We start from the raw sequence: 15,474 nt of genomic DNA on the forward strand, positions 1-15,474 counted from the left end.
ATGGGCAATTGCAGCCTGGGCGCCCTTCGGTGCACTTAACCTTGGAGAGGCCACCTTGGCTCCCGGGCGCAGCAGAGCGCCCTCCGCCCAGTCTCTGAAGGCTGCGCTGCTGGAGACTCCCTCTAAGCGAGCTCCCAACGAAGCCGGGTCTGAGGCCGCAGCCCCTGGACCCCAAAGGTTCTCACTTGTTCCTTAAGCAGGGGGAGTGGGGGGAGGGCGAGGGCTGGACTGTCTGAGATATTGTCTAACAAAGCAATTGGAGGAGAGACTCTGGGGGGGGGGGGGGTCGGGAAGACCCTGGCTGGCTGCTCAGCTCCTGCCCCATAACCGTCCCACACCACCCCAGACTGGACATTTTGGGGGTAAATGGCTGATGGGCATTTGTATGGGGAATTTCCTCAAGGGGGACCACAAGGCAAAAAAACCACAAAACCCCCCCAAAACCTAACAATACACACGATTAAGAGCATGAGGGACCTCTCATCTGTCCAACTAGAGGGGCCACTTGAACTGACTGAGCACTTCTTGGCAAAGTCTGTATTTTGTCAATCTAACTTTGAAGAGGTCTATTCTTTTGCCTTAAAATACATTGTTGGAGGGGGCAGGCTAGGTGGTGCAGTGGATAAAGCACCTGCCCTGGATTCAGGAGGACCCAAGTTCAAATTTGGCTTCAGACACTTGACACTTGCTAGCTGTGTGACCTTGGGCAAGACACTTAACTCTCTTTGCCCCCCCACCCCCACATTGTTGGTGTTAGCAATCTTCCCAACAATACTCCATAACTCGGTGACAAACAAAACAGCAAAGTGTCTTGTAAACCCAGCACTATTGAAGAATTCTATAATTTGGTCCTAACACTTCACAACTTTCTGGTTGACACCCTACAGTCCAGTGAGACATGGGCACAGGTGGTGCAGCAATCCTCCCTCCCTCCGGCCTTGTCCCAAAAAGGCTCATCATTAAATGCAACCTGTAACTACTTGGTTTGGAAACAAATTCCAGCTAAGATTTTATCACCAAAGGAAAGCCTCATTTTAGGGAATTTTATATAAAGGAATGAACATTTTGCTTCTTGGAAACAAAATATGTCGCAAAGATTCCTTTTCCCCAACCCCTTAAAAGGTTGTATTAATTCAGTTTAATCCATATAAATAAATCTGGCCATAAAACTGAAGATTTTCTTTCCCTTTACTATCAGAGGCGAGAGAAAAACAATACAAATTGCTAAAAATAAAATCCCACTTGAAGTACTTCCAATATGTTTTACTATTTAAAAAAGGATCATAATTTACAAACATGTTCCCTACTTGCCCTCCCCCCCAAGTTCCTACGTTTTTTTTAAAAAAATTCTGTAGGCCAAATAATTCCATTTCCCCAGTCAGCTTATTCGGTAATGTCGCCTGTTGCTATAACCTCAGAGACTCCAAGAAAGTGATATTTACATTGTTATTCTGATAAGGTAATTTGAAACAGTTACTCTCCATTGGGAAGACATGTTCTTCAAAAAGTCCCTTGCATATTGTTTCGTTTGGGATCCTTCATCTTCAGAAGGCCGGCTGGAATTGAAAACGTTTACGGAAACATCTCCTGCCCATATGTTTAGTGTGTCCGTCCCTTTGCAGACTTCTTCGGGCCTTCATGCTACTATGCTGAAGGAACATCGAGTTCTTTTGCACTGGGGTTTAGTGGGGCACTCTCAGAACTCACTGGGCTTTCCAGGTACGCGGTTCCTGCACAGGGTTTCCCGGTAATTGGGTCGATGACTCTTCCAACTTTGAAGATGATCTCAGCCAATTCGTGTTTCACGTGCTTGGTTCTTGGCACTGGCAAAGCGCGGAGAAGCACGATGTCTCCGACTGTGCACTGCTCAGAGGCATCATGAGCAAAGTAAGTTTTACGCTTATTAAAGTACTGTTGAGAGAAGCAAAAAGGTCAAGTTGGTAGTGAAAATGATTTGACTTCATAACCTAATAGTACAATGCAACACTTCTGCAAGTCTTCTCTGATGACATTCTGCTGGTATCCACAAGAGGGTAAGACTGATGAGAACTGACCTGGGAACCCTGTTCCTGGGACTTGACTTTTAGGATGTAGTTAATCAACAATACTGAAGGAACAAAGTACTTTCCACATAGTTCTTATGTGCATCCCACAATTGCCCCCCCTAGGTCTCCGTAGCTTTCCTCTACAGATGGGGAAATTGAGGCTCAGAGGAGACTTGCCTCTGGTGGCAAAGCCAAGATCCAAGGTAGAAGTGGAACCCAACACACAGGCCCTTCTTCTGATCTCCCATCACCCACCATGGTTACCACCCATGGAGACTTTTTGTTTGTTTGTTTTTTGGTGGGGCAATGGGGGTTAAGTGACTTGCCCAGGGTCACACAGCTAGTAAGTGTCAAGTGTCTGAGGCTGGATTTGAACTCAGGTCCTCCAGAATCCAGGGCTTTATCCACTTCAACACCTAGCTGCCCCTCCCATGGAGACTTTTAAATATTTGTAGCTGTACTGTGTACAAGAATGAAAAATGGTCAACAACCTGGAGTCAGGAATACCTTAGTTCTAATCTGGTCTCACTTACTAGTTGTGTGACCCTGGACAAGTCACTTTACCTCTGTCTGCCTCAGTTTCCTCATCTGGAAATTGGGAATAACAGTACCCAACTCCCAAGGTCGTTGTGAAGATCAAATGAGGTATCTATAAAGTACTTAGCAGAGTGCCTGGCACATACTGAGCACTGTAGAAATGCCAGCTCTTATTACTGAATATGAAATGGGGAGGATGGCTGAATAAATGGTAGGATGTCAATGTAATAAAATACTAAAGTGACATAACAAAGGAAGCAGAATTAGCTGGTGAAATGGATGGGTCAGGAAGATTCCTCTTACTGAGTTCAAATCTGGCCTCAGACAATTACCAGCTGCATGACCCTGTTTGCCTCAGTTCTTTATCTGTCAAATGAGCTGGAGAAGGAAATGGTGAACCACTCCAGTATTTTTGCCAAGAAAACTCCAAGTTGGACAAGACTGAACAATGTGAGAGTATTATTAATATTACAGGGGCCCCCTGTTGTGTGAGCATGTGACCCTTCTCAACCAATTAGCTTGAAGCCGTGGGGTGGGGAGGGAGAGGGAGGGAGAAGGCGAGAGCGAGAGAGGGAGAGAGGGCTGGAGGGGGGGAGAGAGAGAATGAAATGGTTTTGGGAGTTGGTGGTTGGAACCGCATGGGGTTGGCAGCTGAACCAGGAGTGGTTGAGGTAGTTAAGGTTTTACTCTTTTTTCATAGACACTTGTTCTCTCTTTGTTAACCTCTAATATATATTTTTTTCTTTTTTTTGTTGGGCAGTTGGGGCTAAGTGACTTGCCCAGGTTCACACAGCTAGTAAGTGTTAAGTGTCTGAGCCCGAATTTGAACTCAGGTCCTCCTGAATCCAGGGCTGGTGCTCTATCCACTGCACCACCTCTAATATATTTTAATAAATGTTTAATACCTAAACTGTGAAACTGTTATCCTAGTTAGCTTTCCCCACAAGGGATAGGGTGGCCACACACATTTGGTTTTACCTGTCACAACAATGACAAGACATTGATGGGGACCAGATATTAAAATGACACAAATAGAATTGATTGGATTTAGAGATTAGAGACACTAAGGGAGTAGTATGTAAAGTATAAGCTTGTTTAAAGTAGATACAATTTGAAATGTGTTCACACTGAGTTTGGCATCTAATTTATAACGACATTTATTTGCAAAACAAGTTTTAAAAGAAGGGTTAGATTTGAGTGAACTTAGCCAATAATGGTTTTTCCACCATATAAATGGCTTGGCTCATCTCTGAAGGAGAGTGACAAGTGAAATCCTGTGTGTTGTGCTTTATAAATCACATTTAATGATAGCCATGATAAGATTCACCTTTAGTAAGTAGGGATCCAGAACAAGTCTGTTTACTTGCACTTTGGCAGTTCTTTGCATGGCTGTCCCAACCACCTTCCCCACGATCCATTTGGCATGGACAGCAGAACGAACAACGGACATTTTGCAGCCTGGGTCACCTGAGGAAGAAATTTCAAAGTTTAAACACCGTCTAGTTGGTACTTATGATGGATAACACAAGGAAATATCCTTCTGTTCAGAGGACCACCCAAGTCCATGAAATCGGGTCCCACTGAGGAACGCAGGATGAGAGTTTAACCAAGTTCCCTATTTTGCTTCCTACTTTTCACTCTCACCCAAGAGGGAGTCGAATACACAGAAACCCTTCACTGTTTCTGGAACCTGGCAAGAATAATCAAGCAGAGAGAGGAGTGTTTGAGCCCAGGCTCGGCCACGTGGCAGCAGGCACATCTCCTCCAGTCTACCAGACCTGGTGTTGTCCTGATTAGGGGAAACCTTTGGAAATCAGGTGAAACTTATGGATCCCTTCTGCTAACTGTCAAGTCATTTCATCCAACTCTTCGTGACCCCGTTTGGGATTTTCTGTGCCAAAGACACTGGAGCGGTTTTGCCATTTCCTTGTCTAGTTCATTTCACAGATGAGGAACCTGAGGCAGAGGGAATGAAGTGACTCACCCCGGGTCACACAGCTAAGTGTCTGAGGCAGGACTTGAACTTAGGAAGTTGAGTCTTCCTGACTCCGGGCCTGGCACTCTTTCTACTGTGCTACCTAGAATTCTGCTAATACTGGTTTTAAAACACATGGGAGGGGGCAGCTAGGTGGCACAGTGGATAGAGTACCGGCCCTGGAGTCAGGAGGACCTGAGTTCAAATCCAGCCTCAGACACTTAACACTTACTAGCTGTGTGACCCTGGGCAAGTCACTTAACCCCAATTGCCTCACTAAAAAAAAAAAAAAACACATGGGATTAGAAAAGCACAGAATTATGTTGAAACCGTCATCCAAATATTTAATAAAACAAATTCATTAACCTCGGGCCTTGGTCCTTGGCCTAGCCTTCTGGGGCCCTTTCAGCTCGATGTTCAAGTCTGAATCTGACTCCTAAAGGTGAATAAATCTGATAATAATCCCTGGATCACAGCTATGGAACCGAAAGGGGTGGCTGGGGCTAGAAAGGACCACACAGCCCCAGTCCCTCCTTTCACAGAACAGGAAACTGAGGCCCAGGGAGGTTCAGTGCCTTGTTCGAGGTCGCAGTCCGCTAATGAACATTGATTAAGACCCGTTGCGGGTCAGGCGCTGCACCGGGCAGGGCACGGGGAACCCTTCCTTACAGGAAGCCCGGGGGTCAGTAGGGCAGCCTCGCGGGCAGGGGGGCGGCCAGACACGGCCAGGAAGGAGGAGATGGAGGGTCCTGTCCACGAAACGGCCGAGTCCGGTGTCGGTGGGACGGGCCCGCGGTCTGAGGAGGAGGGGGTTACACGCTGAGGCCTGGGGCGGGAAACACTCGAGAGCCTCCCCCCCACTTCGGGATCCCGGACCAGGCGCTCAGAGGGGCATTAATCGGCCTCCAGGCTGTTAACAGCCGGGGGCCGCTACACGCGATCACGCAACCGCGTGCCAGGCCCCTGCCTCGGTTTCCCCCCTGTAACGGGGGGTCGGGGCCCCTTCCAGCCCAGGCCGCACGCCCCTTCTCCCGCCGGGTCGCGCTGCTCTCAGGCCTGACCCTCCTGGGGGGCAGAGGGACGTGTCCCTTTACCCTCCTCGGGCTTTTCCGCGGGTGCCGGTTCCTTCTCCAGCCCGAGGCCCGGGCCTAGAGGCCGCGGGTCCGACCTCGAGCCCAGGCCCGCAGCTTCCTCGGCCCTCCCGCCGCTCCGCGGGGTCCCAGAGGCCTCGTACCCCGACCGAAAGCCGTCCCCGCATCCGACGGCGACGCCTCCACACACCGAGCCCTGACCGTTCCCTCACCTCCAGCCCTGACCTCTGAACTCCGACCGAACGCCGGCGTTCCACGGCCCGGAAAACGTGGTGACGTCACGGCGGACGGGGCGGTGCTCGGCCGCTTCATGCCTGGTCGTCCCGCCTCCCCTGGGCGCAGCCAGAATATCCACCACACGCTCGGAGGCGTGGCCTGAGATCTTCCCCGCCCCCTTTCCCATTTCTCCCAATCATAAGGCCCGAGGGCGGTTGGTTGGGCAGGTGTCAGGATGCCGCGCGGGCGGAAGTGACGGCGGGTTCTTTGCGTTCTTAAGAGTCCCGCGGAATATGAACCGAAGCGTCTCGGAGCTCTAGCGGGCTTTGCGTGCCTTGTCGCGTCCTGTGCCGGCTGCCCCCGGCATCGCTCCGTCCCGTGGCCTCCTCTGAGCGCTCAGGCACAGCTCGGGGCTTGGAGCTCTCCCCGCCCCAAATGTACGTGGATGGAGCCTGTTCATCCCCAGACTCGGGGGGCGATAACCACGTCAACAACAATAGTGTCGGGGGCAGCTAGATGGCGCAGTGGTTAAAGCACCGGCCCTGGATTCAGGAGTCCCTGAGTTCAGATCCGGCCTCAGACACTTGACACTATCTGTGTGACCCTGGGCAAGTCACTTAACCCCCATTGCCTGCAAAAAACAACAACAACAACAACAACAATAGTGTCTGACCGGTGTAGGGCTCGAGAGGTTGCCAGGAGTAGCTTCCCCATTGTACAGCTTGAGGAAGCCGAGGCTTTTAGAGGTAAGAGGATGCAGCGTGCAGTGGAAGGAAGGGTCCTGGCTCTGGGTTTGAATCCCGTCTGGCCACTTACCACTACTGTGTGACCTTGGAAAATAAGCTTAGCCTCTCTGGGTCTCGGTTTCTTCCACTGTAAAATGAGGGAATTGGGGCAATCCATCTATGAATCTTTGCTCCCGTGCCTTAGCTGCCATCACAAAGCTAGTAAAGGATCCAAACTAGTTTCCCCATAGCCTGCAATCCCATCACACGGAATCCTTATCTTTGTGACGGCTCTCTATCACCCTACATCAGCTCTCTGGGCAGAATTTTATTTTTTAATTTTAATTTTATTTATTTATTTTTTTTGCAGGGCAAATGGGGTTAAGTGACTTGCCCAGGGTCACACAGCTAATAAGTGTCAAATGTCTGAGGCCGGATTTGAACTCGGGAACTCCTGAATTCAGGACCGGTGCTTTATCCACTGCGCCACCTAGCTGCCCCCAGAATTTTACGTAGAGAAAGTTAATGGGCTCCTAAGGTTTTAGAGTTTGAACTCTACAAGAAGATGTCTTTCAGGGCTTAACATCCGTTACAACAACCACAAGAGGTAGCTTAATTCAGGTTTTATAAACCCTGTTTTGTAAAACAGGTGAGTATTCAGAAGCCCTGAAAATTGCAATCACTTGTCCAGCTAGAGTCCGGCTGAATTCAAACCCCGGCATCTAGCTATATTTCTGATATACTAAGCTTCCTGGGGACTGTGGAGATGGAATTCAGTTCAACAAATATCAAGCAAGTACAGTACTGCTCAATTGGCTTGGTGTTTGAGAAATCAAAGATAAAAATGAAAACCTAATGCACTCTAGAGATTTATTTTAGATATACATTCATTCAGTCAACACTAAGTGCCTAGATTTTGTCAGGCCCAGTGCTAAGTGCTGGGGATATGAGAAGTAGCAAAAAACGGTCCCTGCCCATAAGGAGCTTACAGTCTAATGGAGACAACATGCAAACATACCTATGTAAACATATACATACATAGATGTTTATTTTATATTTTTAGCTAGCCTGCATGTGATATATTACAAATATCTGAACCATTTTTTGTGTGTTTGAATAATGTTTTACTAAAATTATATGTAGATCACATGATCCACAAAACTAAGACTGGCCTTGGGCTTTTGCTAAATTGAATTTGACTCTCACCTGAACAGTTTCAGTGTATTTATACAAGTAACAGTCATGTTTTTCCCTCTAACACAAATAGTATAAATAGCTTCAAAAATATGAAGCAGTCCATTTATCCTTTTAGCTTTTCTTATTGTTCTAGGGTCCTTAGCCTTTTAATCCAAAAAGTGAATGGTAGATACCCTTCTTTAAAGATCATGTACACAAACTATGTCTGCTAAGTTGGGTGGGAGGGACAGTTCAATAAACACAACCACAGGTTGGAATGTCAATATGATGGCAAAGAATTGGAAATCAAGGGAATGCCCATCAATAGGGGAACGGCTAAACAAGTTGTATATGAATGTAATAGAATACTATTGTGCTGTAAGAAATGATGATGGGGGCAGCTGGGTGGCTCAGTGGATAGAGCACCGGCCCTGGAGTTAGGAGGATCTGAGTTCAAATCTGACCTCAGACACTTAACACTTACCAGCTGTGTGACCTTGGGCAAGTCACTTAACCCTCATTGCCCAGCCAAAAAAAAAAAGAAATGATGACCAGGAGGAGTTCAGAGAAACCTGGAAGGACTTACATGAACTGTGCTGACTGAGAGAAGCAGAACTGGGAGAACATTGTACACAGTAACAGCAACATTGTGTGATGAACAATGGTGATAGACTTAGCTCTGCTCAGCAGTGCAAAGATCCAATACAGTTTCAAAGAACTCGTGATAGAAAATGTATGTTCTCAATATCCAGAAAAAACTGTGAATTATGAATGCAGATTGAACCATACTGTTTCTACTTTTGGGCTGTTTTTTTTCCTTTTTTGTTTTTTCTTGAGGTTTTCCCCTTGTGCTCTGATTCTTTCACAAGATGACTAATGTAGAAATATGTTTTTTTAATTTTTAAAATTTTTTTAGTGAGGCAATTGGGGGTTAAGTGACTTGCCCAGGGTCACACAGCTAGTAAGTGTTAAGTGTCTGAGGCCAGATTTGAACTCAGGTCCTCCTGACTCCAGGGCTGGTGCTCTATCCACTTTGCCACCTAGCTGCCCCTGTAGAAATATGTTTAATGTGATTATACATATACAACCTATATCAGACTGCTTTCTGTCTTGGGAAGGAGGTAGGGAAGGGAGGATGGGAGAAAAATTTGGAACTAAAAATCCTGTGAAAACAAATGTTGAAAACTATCCTTTTATGTAACTGGAAAATAATAAAATACTTTAAATTTTTCACACCAAAAAAAAAAAGAATGTGAATATGAAAAAAAAGGAAGGAAATAATGCATTTATTAAATACCTACTGTATCCGGCAAGTGCTTTACAAATGTTGTTGCTCACAACAACCCTGGGAGGTACATGCAATTATTAACTGTAAAATCCACATTTTACAATTGGGGAAACTGGGGCATACATAGGTTAAAGTAATTTGCCCAGGGTCACATAGCTAGCAGGTGTATGAAGCTAGATTTGAACTCAGGTCCTCCTGATTCCAGGCCCAGCACAGTTAGATTACTTGTAAATGCTGATGAAGTGAGACTTCAATCTACTTCACAGGATCAAAGAGCCTTCAATCAGTCTTTCAAGAAGTATGTATTGGGGCAGCTAGGTGGTGCAGTGGATAGTGCTCTGGCCCTGGAGTCGGGAATACCCGAGTTCAAATCCAGCCTCAGACACTTAACACTTACTAGCTGTGTGACCTTGGGCAAGTCACTTAACCCCAATTGCCTCACCAAAAAAAAAGAAGTATGTATTAAGTGCTTACTAAGAACATCCAGCCCAACCCCTTCAGTTTGCTGATGGAGAAGCTTGGGCCCAGAGAACTTCAGAGGTGTTTCATATGATTTGCCTTGAAAGACTTGGATTTGGAATTGAGATGTTTGGTTTAACATCCTCCTATACCATCAACAAAGACCAGATGTGTGATCCCTGCTCAGAATCTCTGTCTGCATTCTCCTTGGACTCTGATTAGTCACCTTGCCTCCTCCTGGTTTAAGGCTCACTAGGCCATTTCTTAGCTGTTTATTTTTCAAGCTCTGTTACTGAATGCTTTTCTCCCTCCCACCTCCCCAAGCGTACACACACAAATCAGCACTACCATTCCCCTATATATGTTGTCTTCCCCTGTTAGAATCTAAGCTTCTTGAGGGCAAAATTGATTGCTTAGTGCTTAGCATACTGTCACATAGTAAGTGCTTAGTAATTTTTTTTAATTCATTCATTTGTGAAGATCAATTGAGATAATAATAACTAACATTTATATAGGGAGAAGTAGTTTACATATGATCCCCATGACAATGTGAGGTAGGTATTATTATGCCCATTTTATAGATGAGAAAACTGAGCCTGAGAGAGGTTAAATGACTTGCCCAGAGTTACATAGCTAGTGCATGACTGCTGAGGCAGGATTCAAACTTAGGTCTTCCTGACTCCAAGGCTTCGACTCTATCCACTGGGCCACCTAGCTGCCTCTACTTATGTGTGAAAAGTGTGTGTGTGAGCTCTCTGTCTCTGTTTCTGTCTGTCATATTTGGGTATCTATCTATCTTTAGATATTCCTATCTACAGATGCTGAACTATGTCTATATGTGTATATGTATGTCTATATGGAAAAAGTTTGAGTATTACCCTGAATTTAAGACTACAAAGAATTTTCTAAAATATATTTTCCAAGAAGAAACACTCAAGTCAAGTGAACAGAATTTATTAACTGGTTGCTCTATGCCAGACACTGAGCTAAAGTGGAGTATACCAGAGGCATTTGTGAGGATTTATTTACTTAATGGTGCACTGAATGGTGGGATACAGAAATATAAAGAAATGCCTTCAAATCATTTCTCTGACCATATCATTCCTCTGCTTCCCATGGCCTATAAATAAAGACCAAAGTATTTGTCATGACATTTAAGGCTCTTCATGCTCTGGCCTGAACTGATCTTTCTGTAGGCTTAGCTCCTACTTTCCCATCTCAGGTACCCAAACTTTTCCTGAAAAACCAAACCTAACCAACAACAACCTGTGTGTTGACCATGTTCATTCCATCTGAAATGTCCTTCTTCTTTATTCTATCCATCTGTCCAAACACACCTATCTCTTTAGGCCCATGTTCAGCATGACCCTGGCCAGTAAGGAGTTTTCGGTACAGCACAGTGGAAAAAGCAAGAGATTTGGGCTTGCAGGCCAGTAACAAAGGGTGGGCCCTGCTCATTAATTACTACTCATTTGGGCCTCAATTTCCTCATGTATAAAATGAGGGGGAGAAGTTAGATGATCTCTAAGGTTCCATCAAGTTCTAAATTGTGTCATCCTGCATATATATTTGGTTCTTATACATGTACTATTGATCCACTGTCAGCTTCCTTCATGAGGCAGCCAATGAATAGAATGCTAGACCCACCTGGCATCAGGAAGACCTGAGATCTCTGGTGCAAGGTGACATTACTCTCTAGGACCCTCACTGTAGTCAAAGGATGATGGTTCAAATCTTAGCTCTGTTACTTATTGTTAATTTAAATATTATTATGCATATTATCTACTTCAGAATACTTGTGGCAAGCCTCATAACTTTTCTGGGCCTTAAGTTTCCTCATTTTTTTCTTTTTTTCTTTTCTTTTTTTTTTCCAGGGCAATGTGGGTTAAGTGACTTGCCCAGAGCCACACAGCTAGTAAGTGTCAAATGTCTGAGGTTAGATTTGAACTCAGGTCCTCCTGAATCCAGGGCCAGTGCTTTATCCACTGTACCACCTAGCTGCCCCATTTCCTCATTTGTTAAATGAAGTTGTTAGCCTAGATCAAGTATTCTTCCTCATATGTTTTGTTTTGTTTTTTTTTCTGGGGCAATGAGGGTTAAGTGACTTGCCCAGGGTCACACAGCTACTAAGTGTCAAGTGTCTGAGGCTGGATTTGAACTCAGGTCCTCCTGAATCCAGGGCCAGAGCTTTATCCACTGCGCCACCTAGCTGCCCCCAAATCAAGTATTCTTAACTTGGGTGTCCATGAACTTTAAAAAAAATCATAACTAATTTATCGTAGCTGGTTTCTTTGTAATTTTATTTTATGCTTTTGAATCATTCTGAGAAGGGCTTCACCAGATAACCAGAGGGATCCATTACTCAAACAAGGTTAACCCCTGCAGCAAATTATCTCTAAGGTTTTTGACAATAATAGTAGGTATTATTTACATAGTATTTTAAGGTTTGCAGAACCCTTTATAAAATATCATTTGTTCCTTAGAACAACCCTGGGAGTTAGGTGCTATTATTATTCCCATTTTTTGTTGTTGTTCAATCATATATGACTCTTTGTTGGCCCCATTTGGGGTCCTGGAGTGGTTTGCTATTTCCTTCTCCAGCTCATTTTACAGATGAGGAAACTGAGGCACACAGGGTTAAGTGACTTTCCCAGAGTCACACAGATAGTAAGTGTCTGAGGCTGGATTTTAACCCAGCATTTCTTGACTCCAGTTCCTAGGGTTCCATCCACTGCACTGCCTGCCTACCTATTTACACTTCTTTGTCCTATGAACTAATGGGAATAAATGAGCTAGGGCTCATTGACTTAACATTTACTCACACTCATTATCTGCAGGGCCATGGAAACCATAGTTTATTGTTGTTGTTGTTTTTATTTTGGGGGGGTTGGGCAATGAGGGTTAAGTGACTTGCCCAGGGTCGCACAGCTAGTAAGTGTCAAATGGCTGAGGCTGGATTTGAACTCAAGTCCTCCTGACTCCAGGGCCAGTGCTCTTCCACTGTGCCACCTAGCTGACCCCTGTTGTTGTTTTTAAATTTGTTTTTCAGAGACACCTCATCTACCTATCAGTGGCTACAATTATCCCTTACTGTTTTTTTGTTTGTTTTTAGTGAGGCAATTGGGGTTAAGTGACTTGCCCAGGGTCACACAGCTAGTAAGTGTCAAATGTCTGAGGCCGGATTTGAACCCAGGTACCTCCTGACTCCAGGGCCGGTGCTCTATCCACTGCACCACCTAGCTGCCCCTTTTGTTTGTTTTTTAAAGCAAGCTCTTTGCTCTCTGTGAATCCACCATCATTTTGGCCCCTCTGCTGGCAGGTCTGGGGTCCACTGGACAGGTGCAGCTGTGAAAGTGACTCCATAGGCTGGTCTGTTTCAAGTCTTTAGGTCACCTTCCTCAGAGCAGGAAGGAGTTAATTCTCCTCCCTCCGAGTTACCTGCTCAAGCAACTCTTGGCTTTGTCAGAGGGCGCTAAGTGACTGCTCTTCCTAGGAAACAAAGAAAGGGAGAACTTAGAAAACCATCTCTCGAGCTTGTTTGTGTGTGTGGCAGGAGCCTGGGAGGCTGTCTGTGGCGGGATCCTGGATGTCTGCCCTAAGATGTGGAACTGGGGGCTCCGAAGCATCTTGTCACTCTGTCCTGCTTCCAAGAAGAAGCAGGCATCTGACTCCACTTGGGGAATTTAGACTTTCGTGAGTTTGCTCTTAAGGTAAGAAAATCCTTGACTGGCTGAGATTTGAAAGCCACCTTCTGGCGAGAGAGCATTTGCTGTGGCTACAGCTTTTGAGCTCGCAGAAGTAATTGAGAAGGAAATGAAAACAATTAGCCCGGGTTCTCTTTTCAGCTGTTCCTGGGCTTCTTCCATTCACTGGACGCCAGGCTAACCGGAAAAAGCTCAGACAACGAAATTGGACATGGAAATTGATGTCAGTGTTTACCCCCCTATGTATGGAGCAGGCAAAAATCTCTTCAGGTTATACAGTATTGGAGGCATATCAGAAGGGAATGATGCCTAGGGACATCAAGGGATAGCTAGAAGATCAAAGAAAAGGATGGGAGAAAGGTGACATTATCCTTACATTTAGAACCTGTGTAACGTCTGGGTATCGTATTTTAGTTTATCTCTCTGAAGAGCAGATGTCTGTCCCGGTGCTCAATTATGCACAAGTGCCTTACAGATACATTCTTGTACTTGGTGACTTTCAGAGCACATTGTAAACACTAATTAATTCAGTTGTTTTGTACTTCTGTTTGGTGATAACCTTTAATAAACTGTGTGTTGTTTTTTTTTGGGGGGGGGGATGGGAAAACCTCTAAACAGAGGTTCAATACAACCATTAAATATGCACAATATCTAGTCCCCTCTGTATTTGTAATAACTTGAATGAATTAATGACAATAGTTTCTATTTGCTTTTATTTTCTGTTTTCAGTCTGTACTCAAATAGACCTGAAGTAGATGTGTTAGATGATAGGTATCTTTTGTGAAGGTCTGTGTTATTTTTACATTCCTCATGACTGAAGAAATGAGGTGTTGATTTTCTCTGCCGCTTTTATTCTCCCTTGACCTCATTTATTGTGATTCCTGCTTTCTGGGCTTGCCCACCGACTGACAGAGTGGACCACACCTAGTCAAAGAGGACTGACGGTTCAGCCAAGAATGACAATTGGGGGTATACTTCATGAGCTAATTTCATGAAAAAGCTGTGGAAAATGATATTAGGTTTGACTAGAGCACTCTGTCCCTCTGTCTCACTGTCCCACACAGTTTTGTGAGTAGTGAAGGAGAATGTGACAGAGCTACATAGATTTTTTAATGGTAGTGGCTTGTTTCAAGAATTAATTCAGCTGGTCCATAGACTTTGGTTTGGTTTGGTAAACTTTGATTATGTTTCCAAGTTCCAGGATGATGATCAGAAAGTTCCTACCTTCCACTTATTGTCATCGGTGAATTTTGAACGAGTTAACAGAACAAAGGAAGCAGTTTTGGTACCTGTTTCTCTTTTCATTTTGTCTCCAGCCCTTAACGCTTAGAAAGATGTAGCTAGGGGGCAGCTAGGTGGTGCAAGGGATAAAGCACTGGCCCTGGATTCAGAATGACCTGAGTTCAAATCCAGCCTCAGATACTTGACACTTTACTACCCGTGTGACCCTGGGCAAGTTATTTAACTTAACCCTCATTGCCGTAGCTAGACAAACAGTTGTTAAAACTTTTTTTTTTTTTTTTTTTGGTGAGGCAACTGGGGTTAAGTGAGTTGCCTAGGGTCACACAGGTAATAAGTGTCAAGTGTCTGAGGTCACATTTGAACTCAGGTCCTCCTGAATCCAGGGCTGGCAATCTATCCACTGCGCCACCTAGTTGCCCCTAAAACCATATTTCTTTCTTTCTTTCTTTTTTTTTTTTGCAGGGTAATGAGGGTTAAGTGACTTGCCCAGGGTCACACAGCTAGTAAGTATCAAGTGTCTGAGGCCAGATTTGAACTCAGGTACTCCTGACTCCAGGGCCCGTGCTCTATCCACTGCGCCACCTAGCTGCCCCCTTAGTCTACATTTTTGATGAGCAACTAGGATTGTAACGTTTTAAAATAGTTCTGGCCAATCAGGGGTTATGGGGTTCTGTCTATTTGCTGTGCTTTAGACTATAACTCCATTAATGCAGAACATAAAGTGAGAATTTCAGCAGAATACAGAATGACTCAGTGGGCAAAGAGGGGCTAACTTTTCTAAGCAGCTCTGTGGTCTCCTTATCTGTGTTTAACCTTGGGCAGCTTACATTCTCTGCCTCAGTGTCTCAATTTTGTTATCCAGGAGGTGAAGTTGAGAGTAGCTCAATAATGGCTCATTAATCTGATGATGGAGAGTGAACTTTTTACATGAATAAATTTTCCAAATAGTTAAATATGACTATCCTTTTAAACACAAAACTTCAAAAAAAGTTATTTAAGATGGAAATCTTTCTAAA

The 15,474-nt window shown here is 44.8% G+C and overlaps 2 protein-coding genes across 4 annotated transcripts in view; one reads left to right on the forward strand and one right to left on the reverse strand.

Moving 5' to 3' along the window:
• Positions 1 to 1,242: 1,242 nt before the first annotated feature.
• Positions 1,243 to 5,979, reverse strand: MRPS17 (mitochondrial ribosomal protein S17). Of its 3 annotated transcripts, none has more exons than XM_043964528.1 (3): positions 5,861 to 5,979; positions 3,910 to 4,049; positions 1,243 to 1,911 (listed from the first exon to the last, which is right to left on the reverse strand). In XM_043964528.1, exons 1-3 carry the CDS (start codon positions 5,958 to 5,960, stop codon positions 1,645 to 1,647), a joined length of 507 nt encoding a protein of 168 aa, XP_043820463.1. In that variant the 5' UTR covers positions 5,961 to 5,979; the 3' UTR covers positions 1,243 to 1,644. The 3 variants fall into 3 exon arrangements, with proteins under 3 accessions (XP_043820463.1, XP_043820464.1, XP_043820465.1); XM_043964529.1 differs by having other exon boundaries at positions 5,792 to 5,920; XM_043964530.1 differs by lacking the exon at positions 5,861 to 5,979 and adding an exon at positions 5,652 to 5,785.
• Positions 5,980 to 13,086: 7,107 nt separating this feature from the next.
• LOC122756337 (merlin-like) overlaps positions 13,087 to 15,474 on the forward strand; it is a 57,325-nt gene continuing 54,937 nt past the window's right edge. Inside the window, exon 1 of the mRNA XM_044005581.1 lies at positions 13,087 to 13,222. The gene's annotated coding sequence lies outside the window, so the exon portion shown is untranslated. The remainder of the gene's footprint in view (positions 13,223 to 15,474) is intronic.

The sequence above is a fragment of the Dromiciops gliroides genome, chromosome 4, assembly GCF_019393635.1.
Source record: "Dromiciops gliroides isolate mDroGli1 chromosome 4, mDroGli1.pri, whole genome shotgun sequence".
NCBI lineage: Eukaryota > Metazoa > Chordata > Mammalia > Microbiotheria > Microbiotheriidae > Dromiciops > Dromiciops gliroides.

Coding starts and splice junctions, on each gene's coding strand:
- MRPS17 (XM_043964528.1), bottom strand. CDS start 5,960: ATGAAGCGGCCGAGCACCGCCCCGTCCGCCGTGACGTCACCACGTTTT. Junction 4,050..5,860: donor TTCAGAGGTCAGGGCTGGAG/GTGAGGGAACGG, acceptor TTTCTTCCTCAG/GTGACCCAGGCTGCAAAATG. Junction 1,912..3,909: donor TGGATCCCTACTTACTAAAG/GTGAATCTTATC, acceptor TTCTCTCAACAG/TACTTTAATAAGCGTAAAAC.